Below are 23393 nucleotides of genomic sequence, written 5' to 3' on the forward strand. Positions count from 1 at the left end.
GTGGCGGTTGGGGGCGGGCCGGGACTAGCCGGGCGCTTCCGGTTCCGGCCGCGGGGAAGGGGCGGGGCCGGGCTCGTGGTGGGAGAGTTTGGCGGCGACGAGGCGTGCGTGGTGACTCTGGAGAACTCGGTGAGCGGATTCGCGCGCCGCGCTGGGCTCCCGGGCTGCCGAGATCCCCCGGCTCTTCGACGAGGGGGCGCGGGGAGGCCCAGTGCGCAGGGCCAGGGCCGAGGCTGGAGTGCGGGGGCGGGACCGGGCGGAGGGAAGTCGGGGTGGCGGCGGGTGGAGCCGTCTCCCGGGGTGGGGGGCGACGTCGAAGTCCCTCCGGAGGAGCCGGCGGGGTGGGGCTTGTGAGGGCGTGCCGGGTCGGGGCCTCGTCTAGGGGTCTTCTGGAGCCTGGTAGGCGCCGCGACAGACCTGGGAGGCCGGGAGGGGTTTCTCCAGCTTCGGAGGAGACAGTCTTCTAGAACTTTCTCTGGACGGGGCCGTGAGGTGCTGGGTCGAGACCCGCTCTTACCCTTGGCTCCGACTCTCGTCCTCTAGGAGTCGCTCTCGGGGGCTCTCAGAGGTACCGAAAGCCCGAGCCGAAGGGGCGGTGATTGAGAGGCTTTGGAGTTCCGCTCCTGCCCTGGGAGGAGCTGCTCGCTCCTTCTCTGTCGGCCCGGGTGGAAGGGCCCAGAGGCATCGCAGCTTGGGAGGAAGCGCGAAGGCCTTGCTAGGACCGAGGCTGCGGTGTGGTGGGCGGTAGCCTCTGGCGCCCCTCGGCGGGCGGCGATCTCCGGGCTCCCCGAACTGCCGATTCCCACCCACTGCTGCCAGGGTTCCGCAGGCGGAGTCTCCCAGACTCCACGGGGAAGAATTGTTTGGAAAGGTGTCTCTGGAGGTGTTGGCAGCCAGGCTGCGGGGCTCGAGGGCTGGGAAGGCTCTGAGGTCTAGGGCTGGTGGCTGCCGAGCTGTCACGACGCCTATTCGTTCTGTGCTCCGTCAGGAACAGGCTCACATCTTCTGGTGGAAAGCTGCTAGGAACACGATGAGTCTGCAGTGGACTGCAGTCGCCACCTTCCTCTATGCGGAGGTCTTCGCTGTGCTGCTGCTCTGCATTCCCTTCATTTCTCCCAAAAGGTATGGGCAGGCAAGCCAGGAAGAGTCTCGGTAGCTTGTGCCTGCAGAGTTGGGGGGCCCTGGAATTGAAGCCAGCCGGAAACAGGTAGAACCTGTCTGGGATGGGGGTGGCAAGGACTGTGTTTATTATTGCCAGCTAGGCCCACAGTTGTGCTCAGTCACATCTTGACGAGGTCCTTTCCCCTGCACCCTGCCTTCTGGTCTTCAGAGTGTGCCAGAGGGGAGAAGACCGAGCGACCATTCTGGGAACGATGCCCTCCGGGTGTTTAGGGGATGGCATTGTGAGATCTGCAAGACTTGCCCCTGGGTCATGTTCCCATTGATTTGGTGACTTCTGTCCTCCTAACCAGTCTCGCTGGGGTTGCATAGTGGCCTCATGAGCATTACTCAGCCTAGGAATGCCGAAGCCATGTTTCTTTTCAGTGAACAGAGGACTTCTGAAAAGTTATTTTTAAATTCATCTTGATTACATATACTGTAGGAACACATCTGGTCTTAAGTTAGAACATTACAAATAAGACTCTTTTCGCAGATGTTTTCATAAAAGCTTCTTTTTAATGAAAAATTATAGGCCACTGTTGTGATGGAAAGTGTATAGCATTGCTTAAATAATGTTCTTGACAAAAGCTAGATCTGAATCACCGTATATATTTCACAGGCAATGCAGGGACAGTGGCCCACTTGGAGCTGCTACATGGAAAGCTTTGCAGGACAAACAGCCTGGTTTCTGCAGCAGTGAATTGGGGGAGAAAACAAAAGAGAGCAAGGGAGGGGGGAGTTCGTAGAATAAGAGAGGTTTAAGGTACTTATCAACAGAATGCAGAGTCAGAAGCTTGTCAGGATTCAAATAGACCAGTTGTTAAAAAATAATTGCCTCAATTGGACTTTGGAGTTCTGGCTCTGATGATGAGAGATTTTTCTTGATATTTTTGAGGCCTGGCGGTGGCATTGTGATTGGTAGCCATTTCTGAAGGCTCTTCTCTGATGGAGCTGTATGCTGAAGTATTTATGGAGGAAAAGGAAGGGAGGTCTGGGGTCTGCTTCATGGTAATCGGGTGTGGTGGGAGTCTAGATGAGCCAAGATTGGGCACATGGGAAAACAGTTTAAAGAAATAATGTGGATTTGGCAGGCATTTTGATACTACAGAGGGAACACTAAGTTTTGCATTTCTCTCCCCAGAGCCTACCAGTGTTTAAGACTTTTTTAGAAATTTCTATGCTTGGACAGGTTTTTTTTTTTTTTTTTTTTTTTCTTTTTAACACCGTTGAACGGATGTCATAAGTTGGAAAATTGCAAGCAGCTGAGGCTGAATCTGTATGAGATATTCAGCCTTTGAAGAAGAGTGCAAAACTGTATTTCTGTTTTCAGGGCCCTGGATCCCAGGTGTGTGTTCTTACTCTACTGACTTTAACCCTTTTGTCCTCTTCACAGATGGCAGAAGATTTTCAAGTCCCGCCTTGTGGAGTTGGTAGTGACATATGGCAACACCTTCTTTGTGGTTCTCATTGTCATCCTTGTGCTACTGGTCATTGGTGAGTGAGTTGTGGCTGCTGGTAGCTACCTGACTTAGACCTTTTGCTGTGGCCTCTGCTACAAAGCCCTGTGCCATGTGCCATGTTCCATGATTAGAGTACAGCTTTGACTTCTCAGAGACAGACCATTTAGTGCGCCTGTCTTTCTCTTGGGGGAAGAAAAGCTCCCTTCGTCCACAAAGACGTCAGCATCCCTGCTACTGCCTGCTGGCAGGGTCTTTGCTTTGACCAGCAGCCTTTGTGCCCCTGGTGCTGACCACCTCGTGTCTCAGGCAGCTCCTTGGGTCCTTCCAGAGCTGAAACCAAGAGAGGCTAATGGACCTGTGCTGACCTTGGTCCCAGTAGGCTGCAGGGTTTAGGAACTGGGTGTGTGTGCTTTTGCTTTTAGGTGTGGGCTGGGGGTAAGAGTTGGGGTGGGGAGGGACCATGCTGGGGGATGTTCACATAGAGCTTTGCCCTTCTGCACACCAGATTCCACGAACTCTCCTGGTATGGCAGATTGGGTGGGATTGGCCCCTTGCAGAAGGTGGTAGTGGGCAAAAGTGCCGTTTTTCTTTTTGAGGAGTCAGGGAACTGCCTGGATGTTCTAGAGCGACATCCTGCTATGATAACAGGCTGCTTCATATCCTAATGTAATCTATAGAGGCTTGCCTAAATAAGTTGTTCAGTTCAGTCGCTCAGTCGTGTCCGACTCTTTGCAACCCCATGAATCGCAGCACACCAGGCCTCCCTGTCCATCACCAACTCCCGGAGTTTACTCAAACTCACGTCCATCGAGTCGGTGATGCCATCCAGTCATCTCATCCTCTGTTGTCCCCTTCTCCTCCTGCCCCCGATCTCTCCCAGCATCAGTCTTTTCCAATGAGTCAAAAATAAGTTGCTGCTGTTGCTTCAGTCGTGTCCGACTCTGTGCGACCCCGTAGACGGCAGCCTACTAGGCTTCCCCATCCCTGGGATTCTCCAGGCAAGAACACTGGAGTGGGTTGTCATTTCCTTCTCCAATGCATGAAAGTGAAAAGTGAAAGTGAAGTCGCTCAGTCGTGTCTGACTCTAGCGACCGCATGGACTGCAGCCTACCAGGCTTCTCCATCCATGGGATTTTCTAGGCAAAAGTACTGGAGTGGGGTGCCGTTGCCTTCTCCGAGCAAATGCTAGGGACATAGCATAACTAGCTAGAAGCTGCAGCCCTGGCTGGCCCCTAGCCGTCCTTGGGAAGGGGTCTAGGGCACATCTCACTGGGGGAGTGGGCCTAAAGAGAGTTCAGGGTCAACTGCCTTGGGCTGGAGGCCTGAGATAGAGAGGGTAGCTCTCTGCTGTATGACTTGAGTTGGTTTGGCCCAATGCCCCCATCCCTGGTTGGCTCTTTGCCATTAGTCAAGGTGGACCTTGAGGTGCTGGGGTCTCTGGATGCAGAAGACAGTGTGGGAAAACATGTTTTTTGTTTAAATCACAAAAATAGCACATCTTTAAAAATTTACAAATTTAACTTACAAAGTTAAAGGTCCCCATAAACCCACGTCTCACAGGTAACTATTTTAACAGTCTGTGTTATGTTTCCACAGTCGTTTTCTGTGTTGCCGTGTCTTCACATGGAGGAAGGGACAAGGGAGCCCTCTGGAGTCTATTTTATAACGGCACTAAACCTACTCATGAGGGCCTTGTGCTCATCTCCCAAGGGCCCTACTTCCTAGTATCATCTGGTTGGGAGTTAAGGTGCCCAAATGGGAATTTTGGGGGTCAGGAACCCACATGTGTGCATGCTGAGTCACTCAGTTGGGTTTGACTCTTTGCAACCCTGTGGACTGTAGTGTGTCAGTCTCCTCTGTCCATGGGATTTTCTAGGCAAGAATACTGGAGTGGGTTGCCATCTCCTCCTCCAGAGGATCTTTGTGACCCAGGGATCGAACACACATTTCTTGTGTCTCCTGCATTGGCAGGCAGATTCCTTACTGTTGAGCCACTTGGGAAGCCCACAGATGTAACACAAAGATACCATTAAGTGGAGGTGTATTTTTATGATGTAAAATCAGCCTAAAAAACAAGCAGTCTCATACCATAAATTAAGATCCAGATAGTAGGCTTACATTGCCCCTCTCCCATGGGGATCCATTAAGAGTCTTCTTTAGGTAGATCTTTATGTATTGATTTTTGATGTCTTAGATGTTCATTTCAGCAGCACATATCCTAAAATTGAAATGAGACAGAGATGATTAGCATGTCCCCTGCATAAGGATGACACACAAACTCATGAAGCATTCTATATATTTTTTTAAGCACGTTGTAGGGGATATATACATAGAAGTAAAAAATACTAATGGAACTTATGTAATGTTACAAATCAGTGTACCTCAGTTGAGAAAAAAGAGATAGCAGGGTTGAGGGAGAAAAGTAGTAGGTATGGGATGGTTCCATTTCTAGCCTGCAAATGCACAGATGTGAATATATGAGTGGCCAGCAGTGGTTTTTTAGAGCAGAGGTTTTTCACTGTTCAGGTGTTTGTGCTCCCCCTGTATGCCTAGAACTCTGTTAGGCCTTAGGGATGTAATAGGAAAGGTTTCTGTTCTTGTGGTGCTGTAGTCTAATTTGGGGGACATGGACATTAATTTTAGGTCTGTGTAATACAAAGAGAATAACACTAACTAGAAGACTCTTGAGAGTCCCTTGGACTGCAAGGAGATCCAACCAGTCCATTCTGAAGGAGATCAGCCCTGGGATTTCTTTGGAAGGAATGATGCTAAGGCTGAAACTCCAGTACTTTGGCCACCTCACACGAAGAGTTGACTCACTGGAAAAGACTCTGATGCTGGGAGGGATTGGGGGCAGGAGGAGAAGGGGACGACAGAGGATAAGATGGCTGGATGGCATCACCGACTCGATGGACGTGAGTTTGAGTAAACCCTGGGAGCTGGTGATGGACAGGGAGGCCTGGTGTGCTGCGATTCATGGGGTTGCAAAGAGTCGGACATGACTGAGCGACTGAACTGAATGGGACTGAAAATGACTGCTTTATTTAAGCTGGCCGCATGTAGTAGGTTCTACTGGAGGTGATTGATTATATTATGGTCTTCTTTCTCCTGCATTGAACATTGATGAGCGTGAATTTCTTTTGTAAGCAGAATACACCAGTTTAACCAGTTATAAAGCTTAGATGCTTAGAAATGAAAACCTTTGAGTCTTTAGCAGGCATGCTCCAGATCTTGACTCCTAGGCAGCTCATGCCTGCCTCGTGGGCATTTCCATAAACAGGACTCGCCTGGTTTATCAGTTGGGTGGCTGATGGCCAGCCCCATTTGTGATAGAACCAAACAGTGGGGGCACCGTGGGAAAGGGAGTTGCCCCAGTTGCTGGCAACATCTCAGATTCGTTGAGTTTCTTGACATGGAGAGCAAGCTTGCAGTCTGGGTAGAATGGGTCCAGAGGGTGACATGAGAAAAGCTGGAGGAGAGAACAGGTCGGAGGGCAGCACTTCTGACAGGGCACCCATCAAAATGTGTGTAGAAGGGGAAGAGCAGGGGAGACAGTTTCGAGGAAAGCAAGGCTGCCCAGACTCACACCTTGCATCTCAGCTGGACTGATCCGGGGCTGAACATCTGTATCTCTGCTCTGCCGCAGATGCTGTTCGTGAGATTCGAAAGTATGATGATGTGACAGAGAAGGTGAACCTCCAGAACAACCCTGGGGCTGTGGAGCACTTCCACATGAAGCTTTTCCGTGCCCAGAGGAACCTCTACATTGCTGGCTTTTCCTTGCTGCTGTCCTTGTGAGTGGGGAGGGGCGAGGGACTGAAGGGACCTATGGGCTAGTCTGTGGCCTTGAATTGGAGGCCCTTTCTACATTCGGGGAACCACACAGTTTCTCTAGAGGCAGCATGGAAGATGGGAGAGGGCTGACTGGTAGGCCAGAAGGCCATGCTGTGGCTCTGCCATAGTTGCAACATGTTCTTTTAGGGCCTGTGTGCTACTATCACCTTGCTCTCTGTACACAGTGGAGTAAGTGACGGGTGCTTTCCCTCCTATGAAGAGGCCCTTTGGAGCCCAGCTTTAAAAGGGAACAACTGAATAGGGCCTTTTTGTGTATGGGGTCCAGTCCTGAGAAAAGTGGGCAGAAAGGGCACAAAACGGGGCTGAGACCAACCGTGTCGCCAGGGCCTTCCCTGGTGTAGACCTATCACAGGAGCATGAGACCTATTGGAACTTGAGGGCTGGCATGCTGCCTCCTGTTCACAGGGGTTCTTATGGAGTGAGGGGCTGGCTATTCTCAAGTGTGCTTACTTGGCAGGGAATAAGACATTGTGCTCAGGACAAGGGCTTCCAGGAGTATTGGGAAAAACTTACTGTGAGGTTACTCAGAAGTAGGGTGAGTTTGTGGATTCTTGGGCTGGGCTATCTTAATTCTAATCACCTGGACCTCCTTCTTTACTACACATTGGAATGACTGTCTTGGTTTCCCTTTTTCACACAAAAAAGTCAGTTGCTCAGCTGAGCCTGGTGTCTCTGGGTCAGAGTTGGAAAGTGACAAGAGGTGGAGCTGGCAAGGGCTTTTCAGGGGGATACACCTAATCCCAGGAGTGATCTGCAGGCCTGCCGTGTTCTACCTTCCGAGAGTCAGGAACTGAGAGTGCTGGAAGGAGTTGGACACAGAGGCCAGGGTTTTAGGGTTTCAGGAAGCTCCAAAAAAGTATGATCTTGTGGACTGAAACTGAAAGGGAAGCCGATCCAGAGGACTGAGTCCAACCGCAAGTGAGCCAGAGGGTGGGAAAAGAGAACTGGCTGTGTCTGAAGGACCACAGAGGCTCTTGGGGAGGATTTCATCTGGAAGTTAGAAAGGACAGAAAGAAAACTAAGGATTGGACTGGAAGAGGACAGGGAGCTTTTTTTTTTTTTTTTGGGAGCTTTAAGAATAGTATTGAGAAGGCAAAAGTCTGGTGAGCACTGGATCGGGAGCACAGTGAAGCCTGGGAAAAAGACAGTCCCCTCGGTGTTTCTGTGTAAAGTAAGGAAATGGTGGGTAGGGGGTCAGGGCAAAGGAAGCACTGGGATGAGAGAACTGAAATCCTAGATGGGCGAGGCGATACTGGAGCGCCCAGCTTCTCTGACTTAGTTTCCGCTTGGGCTAATGAAATGATGTCTAGAGGCTCTGGAGTTCATTTGCAGCTGGAATCGCCAGTCCTTGAGGAATTGCAGGGTAGGAGAGATTCTGCACGACTGCAGACGGGCAAGCATCCCAGTTTCCAAAGGAGGGAGATAGTAGGTGAGGAAACAGACTGGGAGGGTCTGGACTGACTTTGATGTCAAGCTGTGTTCCAGAAAGAACAGCTTGTATGCCATTTATTTATTTATTTATTTTAAAAATATAAGTTTATTTTAATCGGAGGCTAATTACTTTACAACATTGTATTGGTTTTGGCATACGTCAGCATGAATCCACCATGGGTGTACACGTGTTCCCCATCCTGAACCCCCCTCCCACCTCCCTCCCCATACCATCCCTCTGAAGAGAGAGGGATCACTGGCAACTATTGTGAGTGCTGGGGGGACAGGTTCTGTCAGTCTTATCCCTGCCTTTGCCCATTTGGGGTGTGTGGATTTTCTGAAAAAGGTTTGCCAGTCTCCGATTCAAGAAGATTCTTATGGACCAGGTGCTGAAGTGTGGGCACTGTGCTGGCATAATAGTGTAGTTGGGTGGGGTCCTAAGTCCCAGGAGTGGCTGCTGTATGGGTCACCTCCATCCAAATAGGGGTCTCAGGAGCTTGCACTCCATCGCTGGCCGGCTCAATGCTTCTCTGCTGAGGATATTTGTTATGGCGAGCAGGTGCAGGGAGAAATGGAAGTGGGAGGAGTTGAAAAACAGGTATGTGAGCTACTACTCAGAACCCACGGCCATCTAGACAGGTTTGCTGATGGGGCCAACTCGAATGAGACTTGAGTTTTTAACAGGATTACGTTTGCAAATGTGTGTGTAGGTTCATAAAGGGCAGCGGAGACAAGGCCAAACAGGAACTCAGAAAAACTTGGGCTTGTGCCTTACTGCAGCTTAGTAGGAGTTCGTGGCAGAGCTACTGCAGAAGCTCATGAGCTGTTAGTCCCCTCCAGTGAGGGCTGGAGGCACCAGCCTTGCTTGACTCAGTGTCAGCCAGTGCTGTGTGGAGGGTTGCAGTTGGGGTCCCACCTTTAAAGAGATGCTGGCAAAGCTCAGGTAGTGAATTTAGAAGTAGTTACAGTGCTGGTGGGTGGAATGGTGTTTGTTCCTCACGTACTGTGGTTTTGAAGTCTGACTCTCCTGACTGCTCTGCTTTTGTGATCTCTTCCAGAAGAATGCCTCCAGGGCAGGTATTATCTGAGTGGGCCGGGGGACAGTGTAGCCAGGTGTATCAGATGAGTGAGTGTGTGCTCAGCTCAGTCCTCTGCAACACCATGAAGCTAGGCATTCCAGCTTAATTCCTGCAGTTGACTTTAAAAAACTGGCATAAAGCACTAGTCAGCATCTAGTTCTAGCTTGACCAGTGCAGAGTAGAACACCACCACAGTCAGGGTGCAGAGCAGTTGGCAGTCTCCTTTCGAACCCAGACTGGTGAATTTAAAGAAGAGCAGTCGTTTATATCTCTGTCTTTTCCTAAGGGGGGTGTGGAATCTCTAAGAGGAGAGTGAGATCTGGACCACAGGTCCAATGCGCTCTGTCCTTTCAGCTGCTTCCCCCACTGTGCTGTGACCTCTCAATCTGAGAAACGTGTAAGGAAGGTTTCAGCGAATTCCCTTTAAAATGTGTCAGACAGTAGCTTCTTGGGCCGGGTTGTTCCCGCAGCTCCCCATCTGTTTGTTGTCTATCTTGGCTGAAAGAGGCTTTGCTGTACCTGCCACACTCTCCTGGATCCCTGTGTAGTAGCTGATCAAAAAAAAGGATGTGAAATTCTCGTGTGACTTTTTAGAAAAGGAAAGTGACCCCGAGGATCGGTGTGGATTCACTAGTTGTCCACAGATGATCTGTTTAGTTTCTAGAATTTTCCAAGATGATACACTCCTCCCTAGTCTAGGGGTCAGACCCTGTATGGTGGCTGTGACCCTTGAGGAACTTCTCTCTTTGCATGACATTAGCCATAGAACTGTTCTTGTCCAAATACACAGCTCATATGCAGCTTGCAGGAAACACTTTAAAAACACAACTATCACCTATGTTATTCTGATTACAGAAGTTATCCCTACTCACTGTAAACATAAACAAAGCCCCCCAAACTTCAAATAGTTGTGTGTGGTGAGAAACTGCAAGTTTTCATCTCCAGAGATAGCTATAGGTAATAAGTGGGATGTTTCTGAAACTTTTAAAAATAATCTTTTACGTATATGTTAACTTTTCTTATGAGCACTATGGCTTTTTTTTTTTTTTTGCTCTGCTTTGACTTGCCCTTTTCACTCAATTATCTTGGCAGTTTTTCTAAATGACTTGCACAGACTTCTCCTGTACTTCATGGCTGTGCAGTGTTCCATGCTGTGAGGGCACCATCGTGTATTAAATCAGTTCCCTGGTCACACATAGGTGAGCTGGTTGGAAATTTTTACCATTAAAAAACCACTTTCCCACATTGATGCTTTCTAATCTGGCACAGGATGCTTCTTTTTTTCCCCTTTTTCTCTGTTTAATTATTGGAAATGGGATCTGTGGGATCCTCGTTCCCTGGCACCTAGCTGCTCTCAATGTGGCCTGTGGCCAGCAGCATTGGCTAGACCTGGGGGCTTGTTGGGAACGGAGACCCTCTGCCCTGCCCCTGGCCTGCTGACAAGGACCTGCATTTTGCTGAGCTCCCAGTGACCCTGGTGTTTAATTGTTAACCACTGAAAAAAATCGAACTATAGTTTATTTACAATGTTGTGTTAATTTCGGGTGTACAGCAAAGTGACTCAGTGGTCAAGTACATTTAAAACACTGGGCATACTCTCTCCCTCTCGTTGTGTACCTGGTTGGTATTTCCAGAAACCATGCTCTTGTCTGTCCTGTAGTTTTGGAAGCGCTTTCTCTTTGAAGACTGCCTTCTCTCCTCTGTCTGCCCTACATGGACTAGTTCGTTTATTGTCCTACATGGCTTTGCTTCCATGTTCCTCTCAACTTTTGTACACTTTTCTTTTGCATAAATGACCCACTAACTCTTGTTAGCCGTGTGCAAGTCTGTGAAAGAACAAGAGAGATGTCTCTCTGTCACGGCTGGGTCAAGTTTAGGTGTATTAGATTGTTTTGCAGAGTCCCACTCACGGTCGTAGCTCCATAACCAGAACATCATTGTACAGGAGACAGAGCTGCTGCAGGAATACTGAGGGAGAATAGTTGTGTGTGTGAATTGTTTGGGTTCTGGTTCGGCTTGAAATCAGTAAGGACTTCTGTAATAGCTTCATAATTCAGGGGGCCTTTGTGAGTGGAAAAGGGCAACCCAGGAGAGAGGGAGCACTGGAGAGATGGCCTGAGTTGCACAGGTTCTAAATGGCCAGCCCAAGCCTCTGCCTAGTTCTGATACCAGTTCGGATGCCCGCTTGTTTGTGTTGGTGTGAGCTCTTAGTAACAGATTGTTGGTTTATAGTCTGCCTCTGACTGTAGACTGGATTGTAGGCTGTTTTTTCCCCTGGATTTTGGTAGGAAGGTGCCTGGGTCAAGCACATAATATATGCATCAGCCTTAGCCTAAGTTTTAGGAGTCCAGTGACTTTAATCTCTTAGTCCCTTTTGTACTCTGAAGATTATTTATTTGGCCACATTGGTCTTACTTGCAGCCTGCAGGATCTTTGCTGTGTCATGTGGGATCTTTCTTTGTGGCCTATGGGCTCTCTAATTGTGGCACAGTCTCTGGAGTTCACGGGCTTCAGTAGTTGTTACATGAGGGCTCAGTTGCCCCATGGCATGCGGGATCTTAGTTCCCCACCCAAGGATCGTCACGTGCCTTGCAAGGCGGATTCTTAACCACTGGACCACCACGAAAGTGCCCCTATCTGAAGATTATTAAGCCATCTGAAAGTATATAGCCTTTGGAGGAAGTTGAGGCTTTAAATAAACAAATAAAAGACATCCTCTAAAATGTCAACCAGTGTTGCCACATGCCTTTTTTGAATATCTTTCTAGACTGATATCAGTTACCATTTGTTAAGGATTCCATGTGCCAAGCACACATTAATTTTTACAGTAGTTCTGCAAAGCTGAGGTTCAGAGACCCAAGTTCCCAGAGCTAGTCATCAGCAGAACTGAGAATTCCGATTTAAAGGGATAGGACCTCAGCACCTGGGTTCTTTCCCTACAGCAGCCACACGCGTCTTCACATTGGAACTACCACAGGCGAACTTGGATCTCCCACTGTCCGTCATGAACATTGTTCTACTACAGCCCATCAGTTTCCAGCCTTCTTACGAATCTTCTAGTTCCCCACTGCTGAACATCAGGCTCATCCCCCCAGTTTTCTCTCATAAACCAGGAAAACCCCTCTCAGTTGCTACTTTGCATGCCTCTCAGCTGGACCTCCTGGTCATAGTGTTTGTGTCTGTCTTCCTGTTTTTCTCCTGCGAATTTGCACATGTCTCACTGGCAGGTACTGGCCCAGTCCCAGAACCCAGTGGGCTGTTAGAGAAGGAGCACGTGGAGCAGGGTAGATGACTCAGGAGTGGCCAGAGACATGGTGGAGGGTTTTTAATGCCAGTTTCAGAGTGTGTACCTGACCTCTGTGTGGTAGAGTGCTGCATTTTTCCAGCAGTGCTGTGCCGTGGTCCGAGTTGCACATTTGTACTTGGCAACAGCACCCGGGGTGGGGTAGTTTTTAGCGCAAGAGCACCTAGAAGCAGGGGGCGCAAAGGGGAGATCACTGAATTGGGAGATGCTGGTGGCCTGAACCAGGTTTCTGAGGTGCTGGCCAGAGAAAGGGGGGGAACTAGTGGGGACCCCAAGCCTTGGAGGCAGAAGCATTGGTGGTGGTTCTGCTGTGGGTGCCCGCAGAGTGGCAAAACCCAGAGGAAGACTGGTACATGCATGTAGGGGAAGGGAGCTCGAGAGGCCCACTGGAAGGTGCGAGGAAGCAGGGGCTGGGCAGTGGAGGGGGGTGGCTTCACGGAGGGGTCGAAGGATGGCGGATGGGTGAGAGGGCTGGGCGACCACTCCCTGGAAGCCAGGTTAAGGGTAATGAAGGCCGATTCAGGGAGAGACAAGACTAGGGGAGAGAGACAGCAGGTTAGTGGTGAGGGGACCACAGAGGGAGAGAGCAAGGCTAGGAGAAGAGGCTGGGAGTGGCACTGGCTCCTCCTGGGTCTGGGGTTAAGAGCACACAGCGGGGAGAATTCCCTGATGGTGGTCCAGTGGTTAAGAATCCGTGCTCTGACTGCCGAGGGCTTGGGTTCAATCCCTGGTCGGGGAGCATCACATCCTTAAACAGGTGTGTCCTTCCTCACAAAGCTCTCCCCTGCTGCTCCATGGTTGCTCTGATGTGGGGCAGCTTGCTACCTTCCCAGGTCTCAGTGCTTCCTGCTGAGAAAGCCCAGCTGTGGGCTGGGCCACGAAGTTCGAGAACAGCTGTCTCCACACAGAAGGCCGGGGGAGCTCTGCCCATTTTTCTCATCACAGGTGATTCCCCAGCTCCTGTGGTATCTTTTTCATTCGTTTGTTTGTAATTGTCAAACGTACATATAGCATCAAGCAGGCTATCTGAACCACTTTTTCGTTCTTCTGTCATATATGAGATTGTCAGACAGGCTTTCTCATATTCGTTGGTTGCTGTTTTGGCCTGGCTGCATGGATCCTAGTTCCCCTACCAGGGCTTGAACCTGGGCCCTTGGCAGTAAAGGCACAGAGTCTTAACCACTGGACCACCAGGGAAGTACCTGCCCCTCCAAACCATTTTTAGGTGTGCAGCTCAGGAGTGTAGTTCAGGCAGCCCTCCCAAACTCTTCATCTTCCAAACGGGAACTCTGTCCCCCCTCCACAAACCAGGGAGCTTACCTCCTGAGCTTCTCTTCCTCGGTGTCCAGAAAGCGCTGCGTCATCTCAGTAGGCTTCCTGCCCCACAGTTGCCCTCATAGCCTGTCTGCGCTGCCTGGTCCAGCCAAGCAAGCTTTCTGATGGTATAAAACCGCCCCACCGCCCCTGCTTCCAGTGCCTTCAGAGTGGCTTTGACATCAAGGCCTGACCCTGAGACCTTCGGGATGTGACCCCTTCCTGCAGCCCTCTGAGTCTATGCTTTGGTCTCTCTGTCATGAACCAGCCACGTGGGGCCCCTTCCCTATTTCCGTGGCCTCAGCCTGGACCCCCCTGACCCCCACCTGCTGGCCTGCCAGTCAGCCTAGAACCCCCGTTTGTGCTTCCTGCCTTTCTCATCCTGTGGTCCAAGGCCTGTGTTGTGCTGACCTCCAAGGCCCTGGTGGCCTGGGACATGGCCACCTAGGGTCACCCCCTCTAGTCTTGCCGGCTCCATGCCAAGGGCCAGGCACATACACAGGGCTGCCTTCCCCTTTGGGCCTGAAGGGAGTGTCTGGGCAGACAGGGCCGGCTTCAGGCCCGTGTCTAGGTTGAACTCCTCGAGCTGCTGTGCCGACTATTCTAGGTTGGATGCCCAGCTCTTCAGGTCTCCTTAGCACTGAGCAGGAACGCTGGGGTGGGGGGAGTGCGTGCGAAGACACACGTGTTGAGGACATGGATGCTGCTGGTTCTGGCGCCACGCTGTGGGTCTTTGGTCCCTGAGGGCACGGTGCAGGTCACCATTTAGGATGTACCCGGGCGCTGTGCACTGTGTCTCATCTGTTGCCTTCGTGCCTCCTTCCCTGCTCTGAGTGGGGCTGCAACTGGCCGGTGTCCCTCTGCAGTTGTGGATGTGGCTGCCCGGCAGCTCTTGCTGGGCTGAGGTTTGCAGGTTCTAAGAGTCAAGCTCTGTTTTCTTTGCCTTTGAGGAAATGTGAATGGTCAGGACCAAAGCAGTAGTTGCATCCAGGCCCTGTGTGTGAAATTGCTCCATCTCTAATGACCTGAACTTGGTCCGCGGTTCCCTCTTGTTTTCTGCCTACTCCTTTAGGGCTGGGTTCTGTCGCCACAGTCAATACGGATGGGGTGGCCTGGGCTTTCTTGCAAAGTTCCCTTCCCCAGCGGGATGTAATAGCCCACAACGGCCCTGAGAGGCAGGCGGCTGTAGTGAGAGTGGGTGTTGGAATTAGCTGGGTTTGGGCCCTGGGTCTGTTACTGTTGAGCCATGTCACCTCGAGGAAGTCACTCAGTCTCTGGAGCCTTTTCCCTCCCTGGTTAAATGGCTGAGGATGCCTTTTCACAGGCTTGGTGTAAGGATTAAGGTGACCGGGGCTGTGTTCTTGGCATCCTGCCTGGTCTATGGGGATTGCTTCATAAACAGTGACTGTTCCTGGTATCACCCCAAGTAGTGAGAGAGTTTTGTGGGATTTTCCCCACTTGTGTGGTGGGCTGTGCCACAGAGAATGCCAGGCCTGGCCCTCAGGGTCTTAACTTTCCAGGCTGGGCACAGGGTGGGGAGAGTGAGTGCAGGGGGAAGAGTGGAAGGCCAGGAGAGGCCGGCCGAGGAAGGGCTTGGGGGGAAACACCAAGGAAGCCTCAGGGCCCTGGCGTCTGGTTGGATGTTGCTGGGGGTTCTCAGGCCTGGCTGAGCACTGGAGGCAGTAGAGAAGAGCAGCCCCCTGCGGGTGTCACTCAGTTTCAACAGCAAGTGTGTCCTTGGCCAGTCTAGTTTGATCACTCCCGTTATCCTCTGGAGTATTTTGAAGCCAATCCCAAATAGCATGTTTATAGGCAAAATAGTATTTTGGCCTATCACTTTGAAAAGAGAGGGATTTGGTTAAAAAGTTTTAAGCACGCTAGTATTTTGCATATGAGAACCTTAGAGTAACTTCATAGTAACCAACTTAGTGGTGATTGGTCACATTTCCCAGATTACTTTGCAGGTTTTGCTTATACTTTTTTGAAAGTGAACATGAAAGTGAAAGTCGCTCAGTCGTTTCTGACTCTTTGGGACCCAGGCCAGAATTCTGGAGGGGGTAGCCTTTCCTTTCTTCAGGGGAGTTTTCCAACCCAGGGATCAAACCCAGGTCTCCTGCATTGCAGGCGGATTCTTTACCAGCTGAGCCACAAGGGAAACCTAAAAAAGTATACTTTTTTACTCTTGCTGTAATCCACATCTAAATAAAATAACTGAGGGGTTTTTAAAATCTGATGCTCAAGATCATCCCAGAGATAAAGTGATTTAACTGAAGGGCTGACCTTAGAAGGCCAGGTAGAGGGATTTTTGGCCTTTATTTCCTCTTGATCTGTCAATCAGCTGCCATCATTTTCTGAGACTTCAAATACAATAGTGCTTCAGAGCTAAGCACTGAATAACAGACTTTTTGATAAGTCCATTGATTTCTAGTCCCCTCCTCCTCCAGCCAAAGTCGCCCAGCTGCATTAGTGTGCTGGTGTCCTGTGGGTGCTAGGCCCAGCAGGGGCTCTGATAAAGTGGGGACTGCGGTAAAGTGTGGGGAGTTGCCTATGAAGAGATCACGGAAGACCATCTGACATGCATTGAAATGAGCATCAGCTTCTTTTAAAATTGGATTTTTTGCTCAGCTACTTGGTTTTGGCCAAAGAATTCTCTTCCTCATACTCTAAAGGCAAATGGCAAATGAGCAGTTTGGGGGCACGGTGCCAAACAATAGGGGCTCAGTTTTCCTGATTCCAAGGTCATGGGAAGGAAGCCTGATGTTCTAGCAGGGCCCCTTTCTCGGAAGGCAGAGGGCAGGAGGCATGGAGAGCAGGTCTGTAGATGGGAAGGACTGTGAGCTCCTCCAGCCCAGCGCCATCTGACCAGTTGCCTCCAGGCTGGAAACATGCTCGCTGTGAACAAGTGTGGCTCTGTGACTGAGGAGTTGATTTTTCATTTAATATCATTTCAGTTCAGTCGCTCAGTCGTATCCGACTCTTTGCGACCCCATGGACTGCAGCACGCCAGGCTTCCCTGTCCATCACCATATCCCAGAGCTTGTTCAAACTCATGTCCATCGAGTTGGTGATGCCATCCAGCTATTTCATCCTCTGTCATCCCCCTTCTCCTGCCTTCAGTCTTTCCCAGCATCAGGGTCTTTTCCAGTGATTCAGTTCTTTGCATCAGGTGGCCAAAGTATTGGAGCTTTAGCAGCAGTCCTTCCAGTGAATGAATATTCAGGACTGATTTCTTTTAGGATTGACTGGTTTGATCTCCTTCCTATCCACGGGACTCTTAAGAGTCTTCTTCAACACCGCAGTTCAAAAGCATCAGTTTTTCAGGGCTCAGCATTCTTTATAGTCCAACTCTCACGTCCATACATGACCACTGGAAAAACCATAGCTTTGACTAGATGGACCTTTGTTGGCATGCTTTTTAACATGTGTCTAGGTTGGTCATAGTTTTTCTTCCAAGGACCAAGCGTCTTTGAATTTCATGGCTGCAGTCTCCATCTGCAGTGATTTTGGAGCCCAAGGATATAAAGTCTGTCAGTGTTTCCATTGTTTGCCCATCTATTTGCCATAAAGTGATAGGACCAAAATATTAATTTAAAACGGAAAGGCCACCAGTGGCCTCTGCGTTGGATCGAGTAGCTGATACCACCTCTAGTCCTTTGCTTTGTTCCCTGTTTGGGCCAGGCCTCTTTCCTGGGCTCATTGCCTTGCAAGAGACACTTTGCTTTGGATTGGAGTACTGTGTGGGGCTTTCCTTGTAGCTCAGTCGGTAAAGAATCTGCCTGCAGTACAGGAGACCGGGGTTCGAACCCTGGGTTGGGAAGATCCCCTGGAGAAGAAAATGGCGACCTCTCCAGTATCCTTGCCTGGAAAGTCTCATGGACAGAGGAACCTGGTGGGCTGCAGTCCATGGGGTTGCAAAGAGTCGGGCACGACTGAGTGACTAACACTTACTGGCTGTGTGGGGCACATCTTGGGTGACTGCTCCCTCCCTCTGAAAGGTTGCTTCTGCAAGCCGAGCCATGACCTCCAGAGGAGAGGAGTTCGAGCCAGGGTCAGAGACGAGGCTTAACTACTTGGAGCATTTTGTGTAGCGAAGTTTTATTAAAGTATAACAGATAGGGAAAGCTTTTGACATAGACATCAGAAGGGGACAGAATATGTCTGTTAGTAAGCTTATTAATCAGATAAGAGAGATACCTCAAGGCTGAGGGGTTTCACCAGTCCCCTTTCCCACAGTGTACGTGCATGTTTGAGATAGGATGGTACGAGGTGTCTCATTCCCCCCGGCCATAAAACAATTGACATGAACACTGGTTTGTTGAACCATTATCAGCCCAAGGTTTGAGAAAAGAAAAAAAGTTAATCTTGAATCACTTTGAAGAAAGGCACATTCTAAAGCGAATACATAGTTCCATTAAGAAAAACATTTCCATAAGAAAAACACTTGTGTGTGTGTGAAAGTTACTCAGTCCTGTCCGACTCTTTGTGACCCCATGGACTATACAGTCCGTGGAATTCTCCAGGACTTACTGGAGTGAGTAGCCTTTCCCTTCTCCAGGGGATCTTCCCAGCCCAGGTCTCCTGCATTGCAGGTGGATTTTTTACCAGCTGAGCCACAAGGGAAGCCCAAGAATAATGGAGTGGGTAGCCTATCCCTTCTCCAGCAGATCTTCCTGACCCCGGAATCGAACTGGGGTCTTCTGCATGGCAGGTGGATTCCCTGATAGCTGAGTTCCATGTAGGGTTCTAACTATTGCTTCTTGACCTGCATACAGATTTCTCAGGAGTCAGGTTAGGTGGTCTGGAATTCCCATCTCTTGAAGAATTTTCCACAGTTTGTTGTGATCCACACAGTCAAAGGCTTTGGCGTTAGTAAAGCAGAAGTAGATGTTTTTCTGGAACTCTCTTGCTTTTTTGATGATCCAGCAGATGTTGGCAATTCGATCTCTGGTTCCTCTGCCTTTTCTAAATCTAGCTTGAACATCTGGAAGTTTTCGGTTCATGTACTGTTGAAGCCTCACTTGGAGAATTTTGAGCATTACTTTGCTAACGTGTAAGATGAGCAGTTGTGTGGTAGTTTGAACATTCTTTGACATTGCCTTTCCTTGGGATTGGAATGAAAACTGATCTTTTCCAGTCCTGTGGCCACTGCTGAGTTTTCCAAATTGGCTGGCATATTGAGTGCAGCACTTTAGCAGCGTCATCTTTTAGGACTTGAAATAGCTTAGCTGGAATTTTATCACCTCCACTAGCTGTATTCGTAGTGATGCTTCCTAAGGCCCACTTGACTTCACACTCTAAGATGTCTGGTTTTAGGTGAGTGATCACACCATTATGGTTTTCTAGGTCATTAAGATCTTTTTTGTATAGTTCTTCTGTGTATTCTTGCCACCTTTTCTTAATATCTTCTGCTTCTGTTAGGTTCACACAGTTTCTGTCCTTTATGGTGCTCATCTGTGCATGAAATGTTCCCTTGGTGTATCTAATTTTCTTGAAAAGATTGGTAGTCTTTCCCATTCTACTGTTTTCCTGTCTTTCTTTGCATTGATCACTGACGAAGGCTTTCTTATTTCTCCTTGCTATTCTTTGCAACCCTGCATTCAGATGGGTATCTCCTTTTTTCCTTTGCCTTTAGCTTTTCTTCTTTTCTCAGCTATTTGGAAGGTTGTGGTGGAGAGTTCTGACAAAACATGGTCCACTGGAGAAGGAAATGGCAAACCACTTCAGTATTCTTGCCTTGAGAACCCCATGAACAGCATGAAAAGGAAAAAAGAATGGACACTGAAAGATGAACTCCCCAGGTCGGTAGGTGCCCAATATGCTACTGGAGATAATGGAGAAATAACTCCAGATAGAATGAAGGGATGGAGCCAAAGCAAAAACAATACCCAGCTGTGGATGTGACTGGTGATAGAAGCAAGGTCCAATGCTGTAAAGAGCAATATTGCATAGGAACCTGGAATGTTAGGTGCATGAGTCAAGGCAAATTGGAAGTGGTCAAACAGGAAATGGCAAGAGTGAATGTCAACATTTTAGCAATCAGTGGACTGGAATGGGTGAATTTAACTCAGATGACCATTATATCTATTAATGTGGGCAAGAATCCCTTAGAAGAAATGGAGTAGCCATCATAGTCAACAAGAGTCCAAAATGCAGTACTTGGATGCGATCTCAAAAATGACAGAATGATCTCTGTTCGTTTCCAAGGCAAACCATTCACTATCACGGTAATCCAAGTCTATGCCCTGACCAGTAACGCTGAAGAAGCTGAAGTTGAATGGTTCTGTGAAGACCTACAAGACCTTTTAGAACTAACACACACAAAAAGATGTCCTTTCATTGTAGGGGACTGGAATGCAAAAGTAGGAATTAAGGAGATACCTGGAGTAACAGGCAAGTTTGGCCTTGGGGTACAGAATGAAGCAGGGCAAAGGCTAACAGAGTTTTACCAAGAGAACGCACTGGTCATAGCAAAAACCCTCTTCCAACAACACAAGAGAAGACTCTACACAGGGACATCACCAGATGGTCAATACCGAAATCAGATTGATTATATTTTTGGCAGCCGAAGATGGAGAAGCTCTATACAGTCAGTAAAAACAAGACCGGGAGCTGATTGTGGCTCAGATCATGAACTCCTTATTGCCAAATTCAGACTGAAATTGAAGAAAGTAGGGAAAGCCACTAGGCTATTCAGGTATGACCTAAATCAAATCTCTTAGGTTTATACAGTGGAAATGACAAATAGATTCAAGGGATTAGATCTGATAGACAGAGTGCCAGAAGAACTATGGACAGAGGTTTGTGACATTGTACAGGAGGCAGTGATCAAGACCATCCCCAAGAAAAAGAAATGCAAAAAGGCAAAATGGCTGTCTGAGGAGGCGTTATAAATAGCTGTGAAAAGAAGAGAAGGGAAAGGCAAAGGAGAAAAGGAGAGATACACCCATCTGAATTTTATGTATGTAGAGAAGGCAAAAAACCCTGCAGTTTATTTCCTCCTGCTGCCTGGGGAGCTCTGGCCTCCCTACCTGTTACCCACTCACCTCCCACTCTGTCCAAGTAGCCAGAGTGCCCCCAGTGCATTTCAGCACTGGAGCATCTGCCTGGGGTGTGTGGCCTCTTTTGGTTGCTCTCTGTCCCTGATTTCAAGAAGGCAACGTGACAAGCTCGCTCCTGTTCACGGCTTCTCTTCAGCTCCAGAGGGCCTGCCGCCCCTGCGCTCTGTATCTGGCCTTGCTGTCCCCAGGGTAGACATCAGGGCTTAAGCTTGAGTTGCTGCAGGGCCTTGGCCTTTCCCCGACCCCCTCCTGTTTCTTCTGACTTCAAGGGTGAAGAGGACCTCTGAGGGCTGAAATGTACTCCTGAGATGGATGGATGGGGGCAGCCCTCAGAAAATTTTTCCCTGGACAGTTTCTGAGTCAGCTCTCCTTCCCCTTCTGCCGCCTCCTTATTTCTGTGACTCCAGACTCATTAGGGTGAGAGTTCCCTGGGGCCACTTCAGCCCTACTCTTAGACTTTGCCTGTATCCTTGGCCTCAAGCTTTTGCTGGGGCGGCACCTGGCTTTCGGCTCCTCACCAGGGTGGCCACCTCCCCACGCATCTGCACCGCAGCCTCTGTGTTGCCTTGGCGTCCACCTGCGGCCCAGGGCACCACCTGGGACAGGGTTGTAGTCAGCTTGGAATGTCAACAGGTGGCGCTGTGACCCCAGCTTCCTGCTCGCGCGGTGCAACAGGGTAAGGGAAGGTGCCTGCCCATTTGTCTTGTCCTGTCGTGTCCTGAGGGCCGAGTGACCTGGTAAATGCTCATGGCAGGATTGGCAACAGCCAGGGTGGAGCGGGGTGGCCACAGGCCTAGAATATTCCATTTGGGATGTGCGAAGACACTCCTTCTTGCTCTCTTCTCAATTCCTATGAAGCCAGCCCTCCCCTCCAGTTCACCCAGAGGAGGCAGACAGGATTGGTGGAGAGCACCTGTGAAGCATGTCCCTGCTGCTTGATATGCTTGGCTCTCTCTCTACTGCTGACTCTTGTTTACTCAACCTTTTAGAAAAGCAGGAAAGCCCTCCTCAGTGTCCAGAAACATCTTACTAGGTCTCTGGGGGTGACATTTGTCCGCCAAGGCCACTTTTGGATTCTCTTATGGTTTGGGCCCTGACGTCTCCCTCTGTTACTGAGTGTGTTTATAACCCAGACCCTGGGCCCCTCTGCCAGCCCTGTGCCTCTGGGAAATCCCTTTGGCGGTGGCTTCTCACCTGTTGTCCAGAAATGGCTAAGAATAGGTACCTGCAGAACAGGACTTGGGCGGTCGAGCTGAGCGTGATGGAGCGGGGCCAGCAGGCATGGGGAGAGCAGGCCGCCAGCCTTCTCTCTAGGCTGACTGCCATCTCTGCGCTGTTGAGACTTGGAGATTCTGAAGTGGAGCACCTCCCACCGTGTGCCCTGCTCTGTCCTGGGTCTGGGTCCCAGGGGAGACGCAGAGCATTCAGGAGACAGACAGAAAAAGGGTGCACTGATGTGCCTGAGAGGGAGTGGAGGGTTCCAGGAGCTTTGGAGCTGGATCTTGGGTAAATGAAGGGCAGGCCCAGGAGCATGGGGCCTAATGTGTCAGGGGCAGTAAGAAGTTCTAGAATGCCGACTCCTGGGTAGGCATGGGTGGCCATGCTAGGGAGTGCCGCTCTTGGTTTTTCCGGGTAACTGGCAGGGGCACCCTTTGAACTTGGGCCGGGGCACTGGGCTCTGCCCCCAGCTTTGATGATGAATGTTTTCCCAAGTGCCTTCTCAGCTACCATGGCAGTCACAAGCCTAGCTGGCTCATCACCACAGGTCTGACATGGCACCTGCTGTTGCCGTTTGCTGTCACCCTATGGTTCAACTGACGGGCAAGCCCTGCCCGTGTCAGCCTGTGTTCCCCTCGCTGCGGCCGGGCTGAGGGAAGGCTGAGTCTGGGGAGAGTCAGGGCCCTAGACCCACGTTCTGTCCTGGCCAGAGGTGTGATCTCACCGCTGCGGGGGGCGGGAGACGTCATCTGCTGGGCCCCTTCCCAGTGGACCTGGGACAAGAGGGTCGGGAGATTGAGGGTGCTGTCCCGGGCCTGAAGGCATCTGTAGCTGGGCAGCCAGGTGAGGAGCAAGTGACACGGTGATGTGGGGAGATGATCAGGAATAGCAGGGACTGTGCAATGGGCGGAGGGGACCCTGGGCATTCAGGAGAGGCTTTGAGGGGAGAGCAGGCTGGCTCTTGAGTCATCAGTGAGCGCGCTCCACCAGGAGGGGGACTGGCGAGGGCTGACATGCAGCGGCATGGAGATGAGGCAAGCGAGGACTGGTGTGCTCACGCACAGCCAGCGGTTCGGTGTTACTGGAGCAGAGGGCCATGCAGGTGGGGAGGGGATAAGAGCCAGCTCACCGACGGCTGTGTGCCAGCCAGAGGCAGTAGGCGGGCATCAGGGATCGCAGCAGAGGGGTAACATGGTCAGACTGTCTTGGAGAAGGGTCACTGGCTTTCCTTCGGGTTGTGGTTTGCAAAACTGTATGATCAAGGGTAGGGAGGAGGCCAGTTAGGAGCTGTTACAGTCACCAAGGAGAGAAGCAATGAGGCCTCAGGAGGACTGGGGCCCCGGGTGACATGCAAGTCCGAGAGCTCAGGTAGATCAGCGATGCCATCTACTGCAGGGCTGGTTGGCTTGTCTTGGATGGACTGAGTCGGCCATGCCTTGGGGGGACACAGGAGCCACCAGAGGGTAGGCTGCCGGATGTCAAGATCTGGCCAGGATCCTGAAGGCAGGCATTT

At 50.3% G+C, this 23393-nt stretch overlaps 1 protein-coding gene and 1 non-coding gene across 5 annotated transcripts in view; both read left to right on the forward strand.

Annotated features, from left to right (window-relative positions):
• The first annotated feature begins 75 nt into the window (after positions 1-75).
• BCAP31 (B cell receptor associated protein 31) overlaps positions 76-23393 on the forward strand; it is a 28968-nt gene continuing 5650 nt past the window's right edge. Inside the window, exons 1-4 of one of the 4 annotated variants that reach the window (XM_086389592.1) lie at positions 76-568; positions 989-1122; positions 2555-2655; positions 6268-6415. In XM_086389592.1, the coding sequence (XP_086245718.1) occupies positions 1031-1122; positions 2555-2655; positions 6268-6415 (341 nt within the window). In that variant the 5' untranslated portion in view covers positions 76-568; positions 989-1030. The remainder of the gene's footprint in view (positions 569-988; positions 1123-2554; positions 2656-6267; positions 6416-23393) is intronic. The other 3 variants (XM_086389591.1, XM_086389593.1, XM_086389590.1) reach the window with 3 other exon arrangements.
• On the forward strand, positions 4816-4922 carry LOC147341059 (U6 spliceosomal RNA). The gene has a single exon (XR_015160036.1). It is a non-coding gene; the product is annotated as a U6 spliceosomal RNA (small nuclear RNA).

This window comes from Bos grunniens, chromosome X, assembly GCF_055505025.1.
Source record: "Bos grunniens cultivar Pamir isolate PY7600 chromosome X, Bosgru_T2T1.0, whole genome shotgun sequence".
Lineage (NCBI taxonomy): Eukaryota > Metazoa > Chordata > Mammalia > Artiodactyla > Bovidae > Bos > Bos grunniens.